This window comes from Microsporum canis, genomic scaffold (genome assembly GCF_000151145.1).
Source record: "Microsporum canis CBS 113480 supercont1.4 genomic scaffold, whole genome shotgun sequence".
NCBI classification, from domain to species: Eukaryota; Fungi; Ascomycota; class Eurotiomycetes; order Onygenales; family Arthrodermataceae; genus Microsporum; species Microsporum canis.
The window spans coordinates 2,479,612-2,499,264 of record NW_003299166.1 but is presented as its reverse complement, the minus strand read 5'-3'; the positions used below and the strand labels follow the sequence as shown (position 1 = coordinate 2,499,264).

Sequence of the window (19,653 nt, the reverse complement as noted above, 5' to 3'; positions counted from 1 at the left end):
AGCTTATCACGTACATAACTGCCCCCCTGCTACGAGACTAACCAAACAAATGCCTTATGTTCTAGGTGGGAATCCTTTCGCTGCGCCGCCAACGCACGGCTCGGGGCTAAACTCCTGGGTGTCTTGAATCAGTCAGACCTGGGTCCAGGGTGAGCTGTGGAGACAACCTTTCCATATCAGATCGGCCTATGGTTGGCTGCTTCGTTGAGTTCAGCTAGCGTGGGCTAGGGTTAGGGTTCCTCCCGGCTGACATGTGGTGCGGAGGCAATTATTGCCCCACCTTTGCTGCACGGGAAAATGCGAGTGGAGACGCTGATAAATAGAGTCTCCGAGCCGCAAGCCGGTAGAGAAGAGGCCGTTGATCGCGGCCTAACTCCCGCTCCGCCAAGTTCCGTATCCCCTTATGTAAAGGCGAAAGGTTCGTGCTGTGAACGGGAGTCTAGCCTCGTGGTTGACAGGAAGGCTGAAACACTGAATCAGATCGAGCGCGCACAGAGTACGTACGGAGGATGGCCAGATGTCAATGCAAGAGCAGGGCATGCAAGAAATGCCTCCCGATGCCGGCTGTGCGGCATTCTCTTGTATTTTATATGCACACAGCAGATATCCACTGCTCTCGATTTCTTGTCCCACCATCTCCTGCCTCCTGTTGCTGCCTCTTCGTCGAAAAACATGCTCAAGAGTTATTCTCCCCGAGCAGCAGCGTGGACAGCTCCGGAGATCAACATGGCTGCAGATGCAAGCTTTAACTTCTGGCAGGGCAAGATTTGTACACCCCTGGCGATACTCTTGCGTAAAGCTGGCTACAACTTGGAAACGCAGTATGCCCACATGCGATTCTTTCTGGACTGCACCGTTCCGGCTTTGGGGCCTGCGTGCTCGCCCCCCGGCAGTGTTCTACCCTGGCAAAGCTTTATGACAGACGACCACACTCCTGTCGAGCTCAGCTGGGAATGGGGTCATACTGGCGAAGACCCGCGCATACGGTATGCCTTGGAACCGATCGGGTTCTCCGCAGGCGGCTGTCTGGACCCGTTGAATCTGCAGGCATCGCGAAATCTCATCAAAGAGCTCCAGCACACCGTTCCAAATCTCAATCTTCGCTGGTACAACCACTGCGCGGAACGACTTCTACCAAACAATCATGCCCCGGACTCGCAACATGCGGCTTTGCTGGGGAAGTCCCTTGCAGAGACCTCATCATCTTCTTTCATAGCCTACGACTTGAGGAGGAAAGGGCCCATGACAGTCAAAGCATATTTTCTCCCTTCCGTCCGGGCAACCCATTCCAAAGTGTCGAACTTCGACCTCATTGTCCAAGCAATCCGCAGCCTTCCAGAAGCTCGAGCCGGGGCATTCCAAGCTCTAGAGTTGCTGACGGAATTCACCCAGAAAGATCCTCTTGGCTCAGCACTGGAATGCGACATACTTGGTATCGACTGCGTGCCTGAGGAGTACGCGCGCCTCAAAATTTACCTGCGTTCCAGATGCACAAGTTTCGACTCGGTCAGATCGATCATGACCCTCGGCGGTCGCATCCAGAGCCCAGAAAACGAGCGAGCCTTCCGCGATCTTTTCGAACTTTGGCAGGCACTCTTCTTCCCTGGCAAGCAACAAGTCACAAGTACTGGCGGAGACTTACAGCCATGCGCCCATCGCACGGCTGGCGTTCTTTACTACTTCGACTTTTCCAAAACCAAACCAAAGCCGGTGCCGAAAGTGTACCTGCCCGTGCGCCATTACGGGAAGTCGGATTATCTGATCGCGACAGCGTTGTGTACGTATATGAAGCGAAGAGACAAGCAGCAAGAGGCGCGTCAGTATCTGTCAGCACTTGAAGAGATCTTGTAAGTCTCCCATTCTCTCGCGCCTCCCGAGCCAACAGTGGACCACCATCGCTGACATTGTTTCCAGCACCAGTCGTGAACTCGAGAACAGCCTGGGCGCTCAGACGTATATAGCCTGCGCTATCAAAGGCGGCCAGCTCATGATCACGTCGTATATCAATCCCAAGATATACAGCAAGCCGACTACAGGGAATTGATGTCGACTTATGTCACGCCGAATGCAATGCATTTTGCGACAACGACTATACAAAGTCTGCTGCAAAATACAATGCAAAATTGGATGGCTTCGAAAGAGGCGTCACCTACACTCTGACTAAACATGCCTTTTCTGTCTGTTGCGATACACAGTGTAACAGCCCCTGCCACATAGCACGGAACAAGCCGTAGGTGATAAGCCGGGTCTCAAGGTCATCCGAATACCCGAGACATCAGGGCTACACCCTATTAGATAGCATAGAGAGATGAAGGTCGCCGCCTTCATCCCCTCTTTGAACAAGAAGCAATTACACAATGATCATAGGACTACTATAGTAGGCGTGACCGTGTAAGCATCGCCTGGTAAAGCGACACTGTCAATTCGTATTTAGATCAAGCTCAATCTTGTAAAGCGGTCGTGGCACGCCGTACAACTGGGCATCTTCAGATGGACTTCATCGTCTAGGTGGATCCTTTTTTTCGAATCACATGGGTCAATCAATAATTCGACCTGGCTATAGAGACAACCGCAACATAAGCAGTATTGGCTTTAGTTTCAAAGCATGCAAACTCTGCTATTGCTTGAATGGTTTAGTCGAGTGTGGTGCAAACAGGAAATCCGGGCAGCAAGCCTTATCCGGCGTCAGATTCCCGCTGCTTGTCTGTGAGTACCGGGTAGGAATTTTTTAACGGCGAGACTTTATCATCACAGCGGTCATCATCAACCAACGGATTGAGACATGCTGAGATCGTACACATAAAGGCTGGCCTTCTTTCTATGAGCGATCGGTTTTGCGAACGCCTGACTGATGGACCGCCAACCGAACTGTATCCAGGCTTTGTGCAAGCTCGCGTATCGATTTCAGGCATGGTATGGGCTGTTCCAAAGAAGGCCAGGGCGGGCGACGTAGCGAGCGTATGCGCTTTTGCTGGTGAGACCGTACACGGATAATCTAGAACTGCCCGCGTTGCAGCTTCCAAGCTATCTTTCTGACACGCAGCCCAAGACCGAATGGCAATATCCCTGCGACCAAAGCATTCTGCTCTTCTCGCCTTCTTGTGAGAACTGTGGAGCTGATCAAGCGGGTACAAGACTCCTAACCAATAATCTTGTGGAGTATTCGCGAAGAAGACGTCCCAGAAGTGCTCCGGTTGAACCGTTTGGTAATGTCGCCCGCGAGGAGACTTGGGCCCCGATCACGTGATCTAATTGGAGGATATATGTCAAATATGAGCAAGAGCAGCGAATGATGATTGGCTGAATGAGTTTGAACGTATATATAGGTGTAAATGTACGTATATTGGTGACCTTGAAGAGCTCTGGTGCAGGGTGTAAGTCTCTGCCGGATGTAACAGGGGCAGTGCACGTGATCTAACTACGTTGCTGACTAAGTACAACATTTGACAATATATTGGTCTCTAGCACATTGAAGAGCAGATGCCCCTACCTTGTTACAACGCAGCTGCGCTGCCAGCTGACGTGTCTATTCTATATGATTTAGTACATACTTACGTACATATACGCTGGGTCTATGTACGTAAGTAGCAAATGCCTCATTACAGCGGATTCAAGGCCTAGTGTCTAGACGTCCGGAGTAATAGCCTTAAATTCCTTTTTCTGCGCTGCATGGGCAGGGGCACACTCCTACTCATATCTACGGCGAATATTGCCCTGGCACAGAGCTAAGATACCTAGCTAGCCATAGACAAGTTATCGGAGCGCACACATATTTAGCTTAGCTTAATAAAGACAAAGGCACGAGCTAGATGTAATATAACCTATATTAAGAGCCCTAAAGTTCTATTATCCATCTCTTATCTGCCTCCTTACGGAGTATACTCCGTACTGGCCTAAACGCATCTTTTTACCATGGCCAAATCTCTAATTCCCCATACTAATTGGCCAGCCCAGCTAGAATAGTCAATTTACATCTCTTCATCTACGATGAAGCAGCCAAGTCATCTAGGATAAAGCAGGTTAGTGAAGGAGACTCTACATAATCAAGTCCTGGGTTGGCCGTATGCAAGGCGCGAAAGCGGGAACTAATATCGTATTTTACGTCAATCTGGGGCCGAGCAAGGGATGCAGCGGGAGATGGGTATCGAAGCCACCCCTCTCTTCGACAGGGCCATGGAGCATGGGTATATTGGAAAAGCAAAGACGATACCGACCTACCTACGTCGGAGGTGTTGATACGAGGCGCGGAGGTATGGCAAGTTACCGAACATATCACGCATGATTTGTTTACTCCGCATGCCACTCTATCCCAACTGGAGGCGTGCATGCGTTAGGCTGACTGCCTACTTGTCTCGCTTGATATCTACGCAGAACGTTCTTCTCAAACCTGGGGAACGGGGATAACGGCGTTGGGGGCATGGATAGTCCAGCCACCGCGGGACTACACGCTTTTTCGATGTCATCCTTGAGCTCCGTGCAGTCCACTCGTGACTGCTGCCAGCTACTATATTCCCTCACAGCTCTATCCAAGGGAATGTTGGGGATGATGATGGGATTGCCGTGCCATTAACGAATGCAGCTCCACTCATCGGCAAGATCCTGTCCGGGCCTAATATAGAGGCTTCCACCTCTTCGCCACGTTGGTTGACAATATCCTTATCGGCTTCACTCAGAGCCTTGATAGAATTCTCGAGGCGCTCATACAGTTGCGCATAGCATCCGAGGTTGTCATCGTATACCACAGGCTCCCGCCCGGACAACCTCGCAGGCGTCTTCTCTGTGACTTGGGTGGCGATATGGATCATAAACGCGCCATGGACGTTCTTCTAAAATTGTTCAAAGAGTTGTTAGTTCTTATCACAGAGCCACAAATCATATATTAATCGAGACAGCCCGCTTCATCTTTTGCTATGAGTATCTCGACTACGGCATGAGTTTAGCGATGTTTAGAAGACCAATTAGTTTTAAGAATAGCTAAGTCTAGTCATAGTAAATCAACCCTTGAACAGCACCATAAGAAAGGCTATCATCTATTAGGTAACGCCCAAATTGAAGAGAAAATAGGCAGACCGTCACTGCTAACGTTCAGATCATTATATCTTCTTTGCCTTTACCTTTTCCCCTCTTCGGCGCTTCAGGGCATCCGGAGTGTATTCGGTGTCAAGGAGGTAGTCCCACCAGCGGAAGCTGCTTGAGTAGTTCCCAATGAATTTCTCATGGTGGAGGTCGTGATGATCAGCACCAGCCCAGAAAGGCAAGAAATGGTGAAGACTGCAAGGAAATTCGTAGCCACTATGGGCATCGATAGCCTGGAACAAGCGCAATACAATCCAGATATACATAGTGAGAATATGCAGGTTACCGGTAAAAGCACACCAGAGGATCGGGCAGCTAACGGTCCCGAAGCCGAGAATCATCACTTCAATAGGAGAAGCATATTCGGCGGCCAAGCCAAATGGTGCAGAATACTGATGGTGAATTTTGTGAATAGCCTTATAGAGTGGACCCCAATGAAGAGCTCGGTGGAAAAAATAGTGCCAAGTGTCCTCCATCACGAAAAATATTGCAATCTGATATGTCATAGTCCAGGGAGACGGAAAAGGAATCGATGTTGATAGACCGCAGAACTGGGCCATTGGGTGGAAAAGCCTAGTAAGAGCCGTTACTACTCAATCGGGCCCGAGAGGCAAACGTCAGGTAGAATACCACTCCGTCGAGGGCAGGAACATACCAGATTTGAGGAAGTTCGACGGTGAAGTGGCTCAGAAGCACAAACTTGGCGCAATCCCATTGCTCGCGTAATGAAGGTACTTTGCTCTGAAGCAGAATGTTAGTTTCGATGGCGGGCTGGAATTGGGTTGATTTCGGCTAGTGCTGGCCCAGGTGGTTAGGCCTGCCACTTACACTTTGAATCTTGTATCTCTTGAAGAAACCCAAGCTATCGATGAAGGCCCACGGAAGAGAGCGGCCGAAGTAGAACAACTCGTGGACGGCGAAAGGACATGATGCCGGTGGCCAGGACATCATTCCGCATCCACGCATACCATGCGACCCACAATCTCTCTGCCACGCTCAGGTGGGTATTGGATTTGGTGATATCCTGATATTGGCCCCAATAGGTGCCGGGGGGCAGCACGGTAGAATTCCTAGGAGAAGAGTCAATATGCGAGTATAATTCAACCACCCGGGGGGGGAGACACAGACATTGTGGTTCCTAGCAGGTCTTGAATAGGAGAGAAGAAGCAGAGGCTGAGAGGAGAAGACTACTTATTTCGTGAAGAGGAGAGTAAAAAAAAAGAAAGGACGATGTGCACAGTATATTCCCCACTATTGAATCCTAACCCTGCTAACAGCCAACCACAGGCGGGCAAATGGCGCATTATCCGGTTCGGTGGGGCTCGGATGGCTATCGGCCCGTGTGTGGCCTGACTTTTGTGTTCCGGCTGCCGGCTTCCGGTCCCACCACTTCGGGAATGGCCACTTCGGGAATGGGGACTTTTCTAGTGTTTTCGAAGTCTACTGGACTGGTGCAAATAATATCTAGTGTAGACGGAGAGAAGCCATAGTTGATTGTCTATTAGCGTGCTACAGGCATCCATGGCTGACATGGCTAGTGCAGAGGTCAACAGGCTTTGTCTCTGGATTTTTCTATCCCGTCACGCTTCTGCTCTTCTCGCGAGCGCCTCGCGGTCCACCTCGCCTTCCGCATTGGTCGGCAGCGTCCCCAAGACAAAGATATCCTGAGGCACCAGGTGTAATGGAAGCTGGGTCTCCAGAGCCTCGTACAGCTGCTGTTGGATGGCCTGCTCGGCTTGTTGCTGCAGCGGCTGGTTGCTGAACGTACTCGCCGCTCGGCCCTGGTGATCTGTTGGAAAGCGAAACATGAGCCTGGCTCCGCTAGATGGCTGGTGACGGTGGAAGACCGCGTCGAGACCACCACGTTGGGAGTGTTGCCTCGCCCAGCTGATCTCGACTTCATAGCCTGCTTCCTTGGCGATATCTACCAAATCCACCGCCGCGAGTGAAGCGCAATCCTGGCTTTTTTGACGCGCAGACGAAATCCAATCGAGGGTGTTGTCCTCTGGTCCGCCGTTGAGGGAGTCGATGGCGTGCCGGTCAAAGACCGTTTTGCTATAACAGATGTTGCTCACCGCCACGATGCCGGGCGCCGAGGCCGAGGCCTGTAGACGGCGCAAAAGGCTTTGCCGGTCCAGTCCCGAGTCCACAAAGTCGAGCCACTCCTCGTCCTTGATTTCGTGGATCACCTGCTGCTGCTGCTGCCGCCCCTCTCCCATCTGTTTTCGATCTCTGACATGTATGATGGCCGCATACCGGTAGCGACTCAGTTCGTTGTTTGCTCTCATCTTCTTCGGGAGGATCTCAACGTGTTCGATGACATCGGGGAACTGATCCGGCAGGCTGGTAAAAAACCCTGGATCGACAAGTAGCTCTATTTCTGCCTGTGCCATTCCCATCATTGCTTCTCGAACATCGTCTTTACTTGCCCGTTCTCCTGATTTGTGGAATGCTTTACTGATCAAAAACTCTTGTTGAAGAGCATAGGAGCGGATGTCGCCCAGAAAAACCGTGCGGACGCTGCCAAGGCGTAGGATGCCTTCAACAACTTCAAGAAGGTAATCCCTGCTGGGGAAATACTGCGCCACCGAATTGATCACAACAACGCTGGGGGAGGCTGGCCCCAACAGATGGAGGTCGGTTGCTGTGCCTTGATGTACCCGCACCTTGTCCGCTAAGTAGGGGATCGAGCTTGCCGTCGCAGTCACGAAATCGACGGCCGTTTGTGATAGTTCCAGCCCGAGATAACACTGTAGGCTTTCGGCGATGCCCAAGAGAACCAACCCAGAACCCGTTCCTAGTTCCAGGACGTTGAGGGAATGGCTGCTGCCGCAACCGAGCAAAGTTTCAATCGTGTCGTCAAGCCATTCATTCATGTCCGAGTGATTTAATGGGGCTCCATCATATGCAGAAACCCAACCAGTAAAGTCTCGTGCGACGGCATTGGGCAGGAGATTTTGACCCATTGCGGTGCGGGCGCCTCTGTCGAAGGCAGTCTTCCAGAGCTGAATTTGCTGCGTTTCGTACTCGTTGTCGGATTGACGTTGATTTCCAATCTGGCTCTCAACGATGTTTTTGTGCATTGTGACGAAGGCAACAGCTTCGGCGTCCGCACCGTCTCGAAGCACGACGGCAGCATCATCAACCGACTCGTGTTTGCGCAGGATCTGTTCGACCGTGTCCAGACCAAGCTGTCCATCCGGCCTCTGGAAGGTACTTGCCATGGTGACTCTAGCCTACCGCTGTGCCCAATCGTTGATGTAGCTGCGCATACACAGCTCCAACGCAGTGCCGAAAGTCTTGCGAAACGACGTTCACAGCAAAGCACCTCGATTGAGTCGATCAACAGAGGTAAGGGGGGCCTGCGAATCCGGAGGGGAAGAGTGACCGCTCGATTAGTGGTTGTGATCAAGAGCGGTGTTCTCAACGCAAATTTTCATCCGCCATCTCCACGATCCAGCCTTGCTCTCTGGTCTCCTGTCGTCCCGATGACTTTCGGCGGGGAAGTGTTTCTCCCACGATTACGTGAAAACGCCGGCCAGAGATTAGGGCTGGGGTTGCCCTCTGTTCCAAGCGGGTCATTCACATGCATCGCTTCTGCACATCGCTGACTACTAATGACACCATTTGTAACTGCTCCATCCCAACGGTGGGCCTGCTACGCGTCACCAGATCATCAGTTCTGGCCTCATCACTCTAGAAAGACCTGGAGTCACGGTATGTGGGCTCCAGTGGTTCGAAACTAGAGCAAGGCTGCTGCCAGCTGGCAATCCGGGTGGCCCGGCGTCGACACCTCGGAGCGGCCGGCAGCCAAGTCACACCGCTAGACATACCTTGCTCGGAGTCTTAGACCAAGGATCGAGAACCTTGCTCGGAGTCTTAGACGAAGGATCGAGACATACCTTGCTCGGAGTTTTAGACACCGAAGATAAGGCTTTGCGCGGGTCGGGCCGGCTCCACACGTGTTGGCTTTCGTGCAACCGACACCAGTGGCTGAGAACTACATAGTACAGCCAGGCAGCTTACATTTCCGGTTTATATGGTCTTACCCCGCTGCTGCTACTGGCAGGAAAGCTACCTCTCTCTCATCTTCCTCGAGTATGGCGAACGTGTCGATGGGAGCTGTGCTCCTGCCTCTCGCCGGGTACATGCTACTGTGCCGCCTCCTGCGCCACCTTCGCGAGACCCTCATGTACTACCGTTACCCCTACAAGACCCGCGAGAGCTATGCCAAGATGACCGCTCACGACGCCTGGGCGATCCAGCGTGATGTTCTGACCCTGGAGTTCCCGTTTATAGGAGGGAAGGGTCTTCAATATGCGCTGTTCAAGTATTCTCTCCCGAAGGAATCGAGATCAGGCGCAAAGGCTGACGAGTGTCCTTCCGTACAGGACTTACGGCATCTCCACCATCAGCAAGCTTCTGATCGAGACGGGACAGCTTTCTACGCCCACAAAGGCTGCTAAGGTATGTTGGGCCCGAGTGATCCGTCCGAAGACCACAAGCTTATACGGCCGCTCGTAGCGCTACGCCGACACGGGCTGCCTCTTTACCGAGTGGATCGATAATGCGCCGGAGAGTGAACGCGCGAATGCCGCGTTCGCACGCTTGAATTTCCTTCACAGCCATTACCAGAAAGCGGGCAAGATCAGCAACGACGACATGCTGTACACCCTCGCTGTCTTGGCCTTGGAGCCGAAGCGCTGGATCGAGCAGTACGAATGGAGGAAGCTAAACGAGATGGAGCTTTGTGCTTGTAAGTTGGCCCAACCGCAACGATTACTGCGCACTTTTCGGGTCTTGCGAGTGGTCGTTAACGACGCTGTTTGGTTAGTCGGCACGTTCTGGAAATCCGCTGGCGATGCCATGGGCATTTCGTACGAATGCCTTCCGTCGTACAAATCCGGCTTCACAGACGGCCTGCATTGGCTCGACGAACTCGCAATCTGGGTCGAAGCGTTCGAGTCGCAGCACATGGTTCCGGATACCAATTGTAACCTAGTCGCCGACCACACTACGGATCTGCTCAACTATACCCTGCCGAAGCCATTGCATAACGCGGGCAAGAAATGTATCACCGTCCTCCTGGACGAACGGCTCCGGAAAGCGATGATGTACCCCCGCGCCCCCGCTCCCTACTATAAAGCCATCTCCACCATCCTCACCATCCGCAAAAACATCATCAAATACTGCATGCCCCCGCGCCCGGCCTTTCTCCGCTACACCTTCAAGAAAACAAATCCCAAAACCGGCCGGATCAATTTCACGCGCTTTGATGCTGAACCCTGGTACGTCGAGCCGACATTGCTGAATCGCTGGGGTCCAGCGGCCTGGGTACGGAGGCTGCAGGGTCTGCCGTTGCCTGGAAAGGGTTTCCAGCCCGAGGGGTATGTGACGAGGGACGTGGGACCTGAGCGATGGGTGGGCAAGGGCGGGGTGGAGTTTGAAGCGTCCATGGCGAAGTTGATGGCGGAAGGAAGAGGCGGGTGCCCTTTTGCGAAGCTGTGATGATTTCTATAACAGTCATTTCTAACCATACCTGATTCTGTAGCTGAGCAGGGTACAAGGATGTGGCACAGACTTATACTAAGTTACTAATAGCTATAGTCACAACTTAGAGGCCGCGTATATAGCTCTTGCTACACCAGCGATGGAAGCCTGCTAAGAAGCTAACAACCATGCTGTTGATCCACAGCCTCCGGCCTTGACAGCCAAACTTCCGTGTCTCACATTGGGGCATCCATGCTTGCACTAGCGTATGCCTTACGTATCACCAACGTGTATAGCAATAATAAGCCGAACCCGATTGATTAAAAATGCTGGCTCCGTAGCCAGACCTCGCGCTCCATACCCTCGTGGCTGCATTTGGTTGGTGAAAGGAAAGCCTCAGCTTCTGATGGATGAAATCCCGCAGGTATGAGACGGGGATCTTCAACGGCTCCAGCGGCTTCTCTTTCTGCGCCTCTGCAAGCTGACATGCTGAAGCAGCTGGCAGAAGGATCGTGTCACACGCACCGAGATGCTCGACCCCGGCCACGGATTGTACGTAACTAAACGTATATTAGTACGTACCTCTGGCCGGCGTCCCACTGCGCGAAGCCCATGAGTGATCGTTTCGATCTGGGTACAAACCTCTCGTCCGAGCAACGACTGCAGCATGGGGTCCGTCGAAGATACTACCGTCGATACCGTTCGCACGACCTTGGCCTTCCGACTTGATCCAGCCCTCGGTGGCTGTGACCATAACGAGGTCGGGAACCCGCAAATACCCAAACGAGACATCCGAGATGTGACTATTCACGAGATATCTGGTCGCGAGCAGCAGTTTACACATGACCAGGCAGGCTTCCAGTTCATGCATCACAAGTCTGAAGTTCTCGATCTCGATCTCCAAGACGACGAAGTCGTCTCTTCGAAGTACTACGAGGAGGTTTCCGGTCTCGTGAAGATCATGTCAGATTCTGGCTTGCGGTTCTTTTGAGCATAACGCTGATTCCAGTACAGGACGGGGGCTAGCTTTGCCCATTGCTACATGCACTTCCTTCGGGCCTCGAATTACGATAGTCGGCCAAAGACCGACAAATTCATCATTCCCCCAGCACATGCCGTCCATGTCGACTACAGTTATAACGACGCCCCGGAGTACATACGCACCTTGCCAGAGCGACCTCCAGACTGGGAACGTCTCTCTCGATTCCGATGGGCAATCTTCAGCTGCTGGCGACCGGTGAACAAAGTGACCCGTGATGCACTTTGCGTTGGAGACAAGAGGACTGTCCCAGACAGTGACTTGATAGATGGCAGTACTGATATGCCCGTGAATGGTCGGCAAAGGAGGACGGGTTTGTTTTCGGTCAACCACAACTCCGCGCACAGGTACTATTACAAGAAAGAGATGGGACCAGAGGACGTGCTTTGGATCAAACTTTACGACAGTAAGACTGATGGAAGAGCGAGGTGTTCGCCGCATTCGTAAGTTCATCTGGTCTCGATCTGCAAAGTCGATGCTGACGGGTCTGTTGCAGGGCGTTCAACGCGGCCAGTGACTATGGTGAGGCCAGACAGAGTATTGAGACCAGATGCATAGTTGTATGGGAGGGCGAACCGTTGCACTGAGAGCCCGGTGCCAGATGAAATTCTGCCTTTTGGAAGTCTCTCGCTTTTCAACACGAAGTTGCAAGGACCGTACACTGATAGTATCTAAAATATGCGCCGAGACAAATGCCGTCCCATCGACGGTGCTAAGGCTGCACTCTGGTATCTGACAGGGGTAGTAGCCAATAAAACTCGCAGTGTTCAATATAGGATTTCCTAGGCTAGCAATAAAAGATACATAAGACGAACCAAGTTATCTGGTGTAGGCACTGCCCTTCCCAAGCCCACTTCAAGCCACCCGTTTTATCAAGGGTCTTCGCATCAGCGAGTGGCTGGTAGATAAGTTGCTGACCCCCTGGGTCCCACGAAGTTTGGAGACGTTCTACTAAACAGAGACCCAAGTTATAGTGAGCGGCGTCCGACACTTCGAGCATTGAAATAGCACTGTGCCCGCCAACAACGGCCATCGGACGGACGTTTTCCAGGAGCAAGGAGGCAGAATCGGTCCTATCGTATTATCGATCCCGTCACCTCCAGACAGCAATGCTCGAGTGGTTTTTTGGCAAGTCATTTGATCCGGAAAAGGATATACCAAGCCTGGACGGTAAAGTCATTCTAGTAACTGGTGGTGCGTGCAAGCTTAATGATCCTGCTTGAGCTACACTAACGTCAAGTACAGGAAATGCTGGTCTGGGAAAGGAGACAATTTTGCAACTGGCAAAGCATCATCCGAAAGAAATCTTTCTCGCGGCGAGAACGCAGCTGAAAGCAGAAGATGCCATCCAGGAAATCAAGAAAGCTGTTCCCAAGAGCAACATCTCGTACATTAAACTGGACCTCACCTCGTTTACGTCTGTAACAGAGGCAGCAGAGGAGTTCAAGAGCCGCTCTGACCGGCTCGACATCTTGATCAACAATGCTGGTGATTATTCGTGCACTCGGTCTCAGGCGCAAGACTAATTCAGTTCACGTAGGCATCATGGCAGTACCGTACTCCAAGACCAAGGAGAACTACGAGATCCAGTTCGGCACGAATCATATGGGCCACGCACTACTGACCAAACTGCTACTCCCTACACTACTGTCAACCGCCGAGAAGCCAGGCTCTGATGTTCGCGTGATCAACCTAAGTTCTGAATGTCACTACTTTGCACCCAGCATCATCTACGATCAAGACCGACTGGAGTCGTATCACACATTCCGTCGCTATGGTCAATCCAAGCTGGCAAACATCCTCCACGCTCGCGAGTTACAGAGGAGATATCCATCAATCACGGCAACGGCTCTTCATCCAGGCGTGATATTGACAAACCTGTACACCCCACAAATACAAAGCAACGTTCTCGCCAAGTTCGGTTTGCCGCTCGCCAATCTGTTCTTCAAGGACGTACCGAACGGCGCGAAGAATCAGCTCTGGGCTGCTACTGGCCCGAGAGAAGAGGTCCGGCAGTCGTACTATTGGAAACCGGTGGGAATTGCTTCGAACGAAAGTATCTTCTATGCACGAAAAGCAGGCCTTGCGCGAGAGCTTTGGGATTGGACAGAGGAGCAACTCAAAAAGCACGAGTAGCGACCGCGAGTTCTTGCTTGGTGAAGCTAAAGGGGACTGACGTTCTGCAAGCATTGGTTGAGAGAGAGTTGTCACTTATCGCATGTTGGCTTGTAATATTGAATATTGATAGAAAAGAAGGAACCCATACAGATGGATCATCTTCGGACTAGACTTACAAGCCATCAGGTCAGGCATATGATTCTGATCACTTTCGATTGACATGTGCACATGTGTTTGATGGGTTATTGGGAGACACCCGCTCTTTGACTCCATCATGAAGGCCTGTTCTCATGCCGCGTAGCTAAATATACAGCAGCGCCTAAGCATTTACACATTTTGCATTTTCCCTGCGAGAAGTGCTTCTCCATGCCACGCGCGGGCGTGTAAGCGGGCGTGATATTCTCAAAGTCGTACTTAGCCAAAATCTGGCCGACATACCGTTTCTGGTGTATTTTTATGTCTCCGGGCTTTTGCTCCGCGTGCCCAAATACCATCGGTCATTTGAAAGGTTTCTCCGATCTGAGCCTTAGGCGAGGGGATTGTTTAAGGCCATAGATCGCTCGAAGTGCCCAGAAGCATATCGCGTGGAAGGTCAATACCCTTCGGGGCTTGCATATGCACGGGCTTCGGGAGAGTGCTTTTGAGAAAATGAGACTATTGTATGCGTTGTTTCTTTGAAAGACTAAAACTCTTAATTCCAGCAAACTGGCTGGTAAAATCCCATATACTTCACGAATCGTAATAGAGCAAAGACTGAATGCGACCACGGCCGTGCCGGGGGAAGACCTCGCAAAGAAGTAAGTATCCAACGGCTCAGTACTCCTGACAAGAATGGGCTAGGGGTTAAGGATTTAGGGCTAGATGGCCCGTACGGGTTGCCATTCTACCTTGAGAATTATGGAACGGTCATCCGTTGTACTCCAGGAGATGGCATCTTTGCACAACTCAGGGCTCTCGCAGAGGCATACAAAAGCTCTAGAGCAAGAACGAAGAGAATCAAGCTCGTCTTGCTGACCAATGAGTTCAATGAACAGCTCCGGAAATGGATTCAGTCTATCCTCGATGACGAAGATCTGCACACAAGTGTAAGACTTCAGGGGGGCAAAGCTCGTAAAAGTCAGGAATACGCTGACCGCGAGTGCTAGCTCCTTGACCTATGCATTTACGGACCGAACGCTATAACATCTTCCAAAATCAGCAGTCTTGGAAGGCGAGTAAATGTAGTCCATGACGTGCCAAATGTGAGGGGCTATCCGCAGTTAGAGCTGAGGCATCCGGAGACAGAGATGGCTGCATCTTGTGCTTACAAGACAGTGTCTGCATATTCACAGCTACGGCGTCAAGAGCGTCAAGAGATTCTTAGGATACAAATTGCGCTTCTTCGAGCTGGACTACCAGCTACCTGATGAAGATCGATATGATGGCGGCGTGGCCGCATAATGGTGATTCTGGTGAAAGGTTGATTGAGCTGTCTGTCTCACTGCTGGGTGCTCCCCTCCCGCTCCTTTATATATTCGAGTGGGTCTATAGTGGTCTGGAACCCCTCTCCGGCAATCTTCAACATACAAATGAGAGTATGGAGCGCGAGATGTAATTAGCAACTACAAGTCTAGTATGAGCATTGCAAAATGAAACTACTAGCGGCGAGAAGAAATGGCTCAAACCTTGGCAAAAGGAACTCCTCACGACATTGCGAAATTACCATAATGGAGCGCTTCTCAAGCTCTTCGCAGAGTTGAGCCCAATCGCTCTCGACTGGGACACATTCAAGTTTGGCAGACTGTGTGATATCATGCCGCTCCATTGCGAAGAAGTACGCTATATTGGAGACAATCAGAGACATGCTGATGCATCACTTAGGAGATCCTCAGTCACATGGACGCGGTCCATCAGCTCTGGACTGGCCTTTTAGAGGGAGAAGTCGCGATGACTTGTATTGATGCCGAGTCTGTTTGTCGCTTGCGAGTGAAGATGCCCGCCCTTTCGTCGCGCGACGCCGCCGACATCGTATAGTGGATGCGGATCGGAATTCTTTTTCCTGGAGTACGGGATGTTCGTGTTCGCAAAATGGTAGAGAAGCGACTCCTGAAATTCGATCGAATAATCACGCTGGATTCCTTCTTCCAAGATGCTGTGTATCTCAAAGCATGTTCCATGTCCCTCACGTCAAGAGCATGATTGTTCACAGAACCACGGATTGAACGACCAGCTGCCGGACGCCGAAACGCAAATTCGACACCGCGCTGAAGTTGCTGGGCCTTCGTTCAACACATTCCCCAACGTCAGGTCAGAACAAGTGGCTGGGCGGCATAGTCAGGGTACTTACTTGCCAGTGGCCCGTAGTCAAGGTCAAGTTTCAAGGCGGCGATACGCCCCTGCTTACCTCAGTTCTTCTGCTTAGCTAAGCACAACACAGGCCATAGTTTACATTCTTGGCGTATTACTCATCAAACACCCAAATAAAACTTTATAAACAGGATGCGGGAGAACTCCGTAATGCTTGCTTTAGTAGTCAGACTTTCTCCGCCGGAAACTTCACTGGATAGAACGAGACGACACGTTAATCTTTTCAACGGAGCCATGGCATAGTGTGCAGATCAAAGAAATCAAAAATAGTTGGAAAAACAAACGTTGATGCTGTTTGAAATTTTCGTAGACAAAGCCTCTAGACTTGAGCATTGTGACTGGGTGACGATATTCCATCTCTCCCAATAAGCTATTGGACTTTCCACCCTAGGGATGAAGAGGAGAAGAAGATTGAAAGGTCTGCTGATATCCGACTTGATTCACTGATGCTCAATTAATGAATTATATGACATGGCACTTGGCCCCATTTATCCCCTGTATGTTCATTCTCTTTGCCCTAGCTGCCTAATATGTAATGATGTCGAATCATGAAGAAGTCTATGATGAAATAATAAAAACACAAAAAAGTTAGGATCTCAACGCCCGGATCCCAATGAACCGCAACCGGCGAACCGCAATATTCAAACGATACAATAGCCAAAGACAAAAGAGACGATACCAATCCAACGACGAACCGGCAAGATAAACTAAGGAGAAAAAGTTAAAAGGATAATGATAAGGTCCTGCTGTGCTCTATTTGAGCAATGTAGATGTGATGTAGATGTGAATCTTTCCAAGTAAGGAATAAATAGATGAATGCAGGCAAGGAGAAGATAGGGTAGGGAGAAGAATTGAAGAAAGAGGAGTAAGAAATAGTAAAGCAAACCAGTTTAAAGCACCGTACCACAAAATACCAATATAATCACCAAGCAAAGACGAATGCAAATGCACGGAGTCAGAATAAATAAGTAGACAGTGTTGATGGCAGGAGTGGATATGAAGGGAAGTCAAGTTATGGGGGGCTCTACGGGAAGAGGGGGCGCATATGCACTGTCGCTTAAAGCGGCAAACGAGGCCAGGATAATGTATAGTGGTAGCGAGAGGGTGACGAGGAAGAAGGCCAAGAGGGAAAAGGCAGCGAGTGCCATCTGTGTGGGCATGGGTATGTGGATGTGAATGGGTATGGGTAGTATTGTAGGTATACCACAAGCATCCAACCACAAAAACCACCGCGAACCTGGGCAAGAAGACAAAACTGTTCGTCAGAACAAGAATATAGAGGTCACCAGCAGTGCCAATGTATTTAGTCACCAGATGAAGTCTAGAGTGAATGAGTAAGGAGGGTAAAAAAGAGAAAACAATCACTTAATCCCAGGGGTGAAATGAGCAGGGATTCCCACCACCAGAGCCAGAGCCGCCACCATCACTCTCTCGGTTTCGTTCTCGATCACGGTCTCGGCGCGTGTCTCGCCCTCTCCTTGATTCCAGGGCATTGCCTTCGGTAGTTGTACGTTGGTTGACACCGGCTCCGAAATCAGACATTGTGAATAGGAGTGGCTCGTCTTCATCCATGATTCCATTGCCATGGGGATTGGAGCTGGATGCCGGGTTTGTATTAACCCAAGGTGAGCGAGCGGTGCTGAAGCGTCTTGTGCTAGCTCGTCGTGCATGTGTGTGCGAGGTGTGTCCTTGTGACTCTCGATCGTGTACTTGAGTAAAGCGAGGCTGATAACGGGGGGTTGTTCTATCATTTGCACTACCCTCAGGCTGGGGGCTTTCGTTCTCACGCCTGTCGATTGCGGAAGACACTAGAGGCTGATTCTCTAAGTCCGGACTAGGAGCCTGCAGCAACTCGCTGATAGATGGCGGGGATCTGTCCTGAGCGCCTAAACTGATACTCCTAGTTGTAGTAGGAAAAGGCAAGAAGTCAGGAACGTCTTCATCTCCTGTTGCGGTATTGTTTGAATTCGCAGTGCTAGTACGACGATGAGCAGCTGAGCTGGAACGACGGTAGCTAGGGATAAATGCCCCGCTGCGGTGGTGAGGGTGATGAGGAGATACAGGTAGTGGTATATCAATCGCATTAGCTGTTGTAGTCGTTTGCGATTGAGGCCTCGCTTCAGGTTCCGGCTCAGGCTCAGACGCTTCACCTAGTGGAGAATCATAACGGGGCGCACGGCGAGAACGGGCAGTATTGGTAATGATGTGGCCCGGGTCATCAGGGCTAGGGTATTCGATTACACTGTTTGAGCTGAGCCGGGAAGGGACAGCCGGGGTATGGGGTGTATGTGGAGAGATAGCTTTGCCTGGAGAGGAGGATACAGAGCCTGAGACGCCGCTGGGTACAGAGCTCGGTATGGCCGTAGCAACGGGGCTGCTCGTTGAGGCTGGTGGAAGCTGTTTGTTGGATGACGAGGTAATGTTTGATCGATGTAGTAAGAGAGAGGAAGTCATCGAATCCGATAAAGCTGTATTAGCGTCCTTCATCTTCTGGAACCTGGATAATGTTGCTGTGGTAGTTCGCCTGCTCGATGCCGGATCGAAGGTCGAGCCATCGGGGCCGTTAGAAAGTAAATCTTTCCGCTGGTCCAACAACTTGAGGAAATCAGATATGTTATCTTCATCCGTATCGATGACGGGGAAAACACCTGATGCTGAGTCTCGCTGTCCCACTGCCGCAGCTGACGATGAACTTATGCTTGCTTTACCACTAGAGTTATTATCTTCTTCGGTCTTGCTTCCTCCGCCAGTAGAGAGACGACCGCGTCGATGGCTGAAGGAGCTGCTGTACCGCGAGATAGGCGCTTGCTTGGGTGATGCAGACATCGATGAAAAGACGGCTTGGTCGGGTAAAATATGCGCTGACAGAGGGCGGGTGGATGAGGTAGGTATCTTTCTAGGAGACGGAGTGGGCTGGATATTCTGACTTGTATTGACGTTTATACTCAGAGGTTCCCGAGTTGATGGACTACGCGCGGCGCTGGGACCCGGTGAAGCAGACAATGGCGGAGCCTTGAAGGGCTGGTAAGAAACTGACGGCCTGCGTTGCCGTGTGTGTCCATCTTCTCCTGAAAGTGAGGCAAGTCGTGCGTGGCCAAGTTTGGGCGATGGCATGAATGTCGGGGAAGACGGCGAGCCACCGATATCTCGAGCCGCACGGAGGGCAGATATGGGGCTTCCTTTGATGTTTGGATCAGCACGGTGGAAAGTAGACATGCTGCCATACGCTTGGCTGAGGTCTGGATTATGTGATGTCCTATGCCTAGCTGGAAGGGAACCAACATCTACATTGTGGGTTCGATGGTCACCACGGTCATTCTCTGTTGGCAGAGAAGGACGGAACAATTCATCATCTACACCCATAAATCGAGAGCTGAGCATTGTCTCAGAATCATCGATGCGGAATTCGCAGTTTGCACGATAAGTCACTCGGATCGAGAGTGGTCCAGCAGGGGACTCCGTCACGCCAAACGAGTAGTTTTCAGCTGCATCACCGCTGCCATCGTGTAGAGGGATGGTCAGCGTATCTGATGGGCTGCCATGCTGGCACTTGCTTGCGGGTAGAATTCGATGCTGTAACCGCA

The 19,653-nt window shown here is 51.2% G+C and overlaps 11 protein-coding genes across 11 annotated transcripts in view; 7 read left to right on the top strand and 4 right to left on the bottom strand.

The window, feature by feature from the left end:
• Positions 1 to 726: 726 nt before the first annotated feature.
• On the top strand, positions 727 to 2,044 carry MCYG_04906 (SirD; the record flags this gene model as incomplete). Its single annotated transcript, XM_002847123.1, has 2 exons — positions 727 to 1,847; positions 1,915 to 2,044. The coding sequence occupies 2 exons, from the start codon at positions 727 to 729 to the stop codon at positions 2,042 to 2,044; spliced, it is 1,251 nt and encodes a 416-aa protein (XP_002847169.1).
• A 487-nt stretch (positions 2,045 to 2,531) lies between these two features.
• Positions 2,532 to 3,247, top strand: MCYG_04905 (uncharacterized protein; the record flags this gene model as incomplete). Its single annotated transcript, XM_002847122.1, has 3 exons — positions 2,532 to 2,706; positions 2,879 to 2,958; positions 3,044 to 3,247. The coding sequence occupies 3 exons, from the start codon at positions 2,532 to 2,534 to the stop codon at positions 3,245 to 3,247; spliced, it is 459 nt and encodes a 152-aa protein (XP_002847168.1).
• A 967-nt stretch (positions 3,248 to 4,214) lies between these two features.
• Positions 4,215 to 4,876, bottom strand: MCYG_04904 (conserved hypothetical protein; the record flags this gene model as incomplete). The annotated part of the gene is made up of 4 exons (XM_002847121.1): positions 4,215 to 4,302; positions 4,348 to 4,494; positions 4,519 to 4,783; positions 4,810 to 4,876. The coding sequence occupies 4 exons, from the start codon at positions 4,874 to 4,876 to the stop codon at positions 4,215 to 4,217; spliced, it is 567 nt and encodes a 188-aa protein (XP_002847167.1).
• A 217-nt stretch (positions 4,877 to 5,093) lies between these two features.
• Positions 5,094 to 6,206, bottom strand: MCYG_04903 (C4-methylsterol oxidase; the record flags this gene model as incomplete). Its single annotated transcript, XM_002847120.1, has 4 exons — positions 5,094 to 5,649; positions 5,693 to 5,868; positions 5,905 to 6,071; positions 6,182 to 6,206. The coding sequence occupies 4 exons, from the start codon at positions 6,204 to 6,206 to the stop codon at positions 5,094 to 5,096; spliced, it is 924 nt and encodes a 307-aa protein (XP_002847166.1).
• A 450-nt stretch (positions 6,207 to 6,656) lies between these two features.
• MCYG_04902 (enniatin synthetase) lies at positions 6,657 to 8,300 on the bottom strand (the record flags this gene model as incomplete). The annotated part of the gene is made up of 1 exon (XM_002847119.1): positions 6,657 to 8,300. The coding sequence occupies one exon, from the start codon at positions 8,298 to 8,300 to the stop codon at positions 6,657 to 6,659; it is 1,644 nt and encodes a 547-aa protein (XP_002847165.1).
• An 876-nt stretch (positions 8,301 to 9,176) lies between these two features.
• On the top strand, positions 9,177 to 10,584 carry MCYG_04901 (conserved hypothetical protein; the record flags this gene model as incomplete). The annotated part of the gene is made up of 4 exons (XM_002847118.1): positions 9,177 to 9,406; positions 9,468 to 9,543; positions 9,601 to 9,832; positions 9,911 to 10,584. The coding sequence occupies 4 exons, from the start codon at positions 9,177 to 9,179 to the stop codon at positions 10,582 to 10,584; spliced, it is 1,212 nt and encodes a 403-aa protein (XP_002847164.1).
• Positions 10,585 to 11,233: 649 nt separating this feature from the next.
• On the top strand, positions 11,234 to 12,192 carry MCYG_04900 (methyltransferase; the record flags this gene model as incomplete). The annotated part of the gene is made up of 3 exons (XM_002847117.1): positions 11,234 to 11,529; positions 11,581 to 12,048; positions 12,102 to 12,192. 3 exons carry the CDS (start codon positions 11,234 to 11,236, stop codon positions 12,190 to 12,192), a joined length of 855 nt encoding a protein of 284 aa, XP_002847163.1.
• Positions 12,193 to 12,714: 522 nt separating this feature from the next.
• Positions 12,715 to 13,741, top strand: MCYG_04899 (oxidoreductase; the record flags this gene model as incomplete). The annotated part of the gene is made up of 3 exons (XM_002847116.1): positions 12,715 to 12,799; positions 12,851 to 13,093; positions 13,146 to 13,741. The coding sequence occupies 3 exons, from the start codon at positions 12,715 to 12,717 to the stop codon at positions 13,739 to 13,741; spliced, it is 924 nt and encodes a 307-aa protein (XP_002847162.1).
• Positions 13,742 to 14,371: 630 nt separating this feature from the next.
• On the top strand, positions 14,372 to 15,163 carry MCYG_04898 (uncharacterized protein; the record flags this gene model as incomplete). The annotated part of the gene is made up of 4 exons (XM_002847115.1): positions 14,372 to 14,382; positions 14,469 to 14,808; positions 14,869 to 14,964; positions 15,038 to 15,163. The coding sequence occupies 4 exons, from the start codon at positions 14,372 to 14,374 to the stop codon at positions 15,161 to 15,163; spliced, it is 573 nt and encodes a 190-aa protein (XP_002847161.1).
• Positions 15,164 to 17,050: 1,887 nt separating this feature from the next.
• MCYG_04897 (uncharacterized protein) lies at positions 17,051 to 17,407 on the top strand (the record flags this gene model as incomplete). Its single annotated transcript, XM_002847114.1, has 2 exons — positions 17,051 to 17,231; positions 17,268 to 17,407. 2 exons carry the CDS (start codon positions 17,051 to 17,053, stop codon positions 17,405 to 17,407), a joined length of 321 nt encoding a protein of 106 aa, XP_002847160.1.
• Positions 17,408 to 17,434: 27 nt separating this feature from the next.
• Positions 17,435 to 19,653, bottom strand: part of MCYG_04896 (Atg13p) — a gene marked incomplete at both ends in the record, with an annotated part of 2,996 nt that continues 777 nt past the window's right edge. Inside the window, one exon of the mRNA XM_002847113.1 lies at positions 17,435 to 19,642. Coding sequence (XP_002847159.1) covers positions 17,435 to 19,642 — 2,208 coding nt within the window. The remainder of the gene's footprint in view (positions 19,643 to 19,653) is intronic.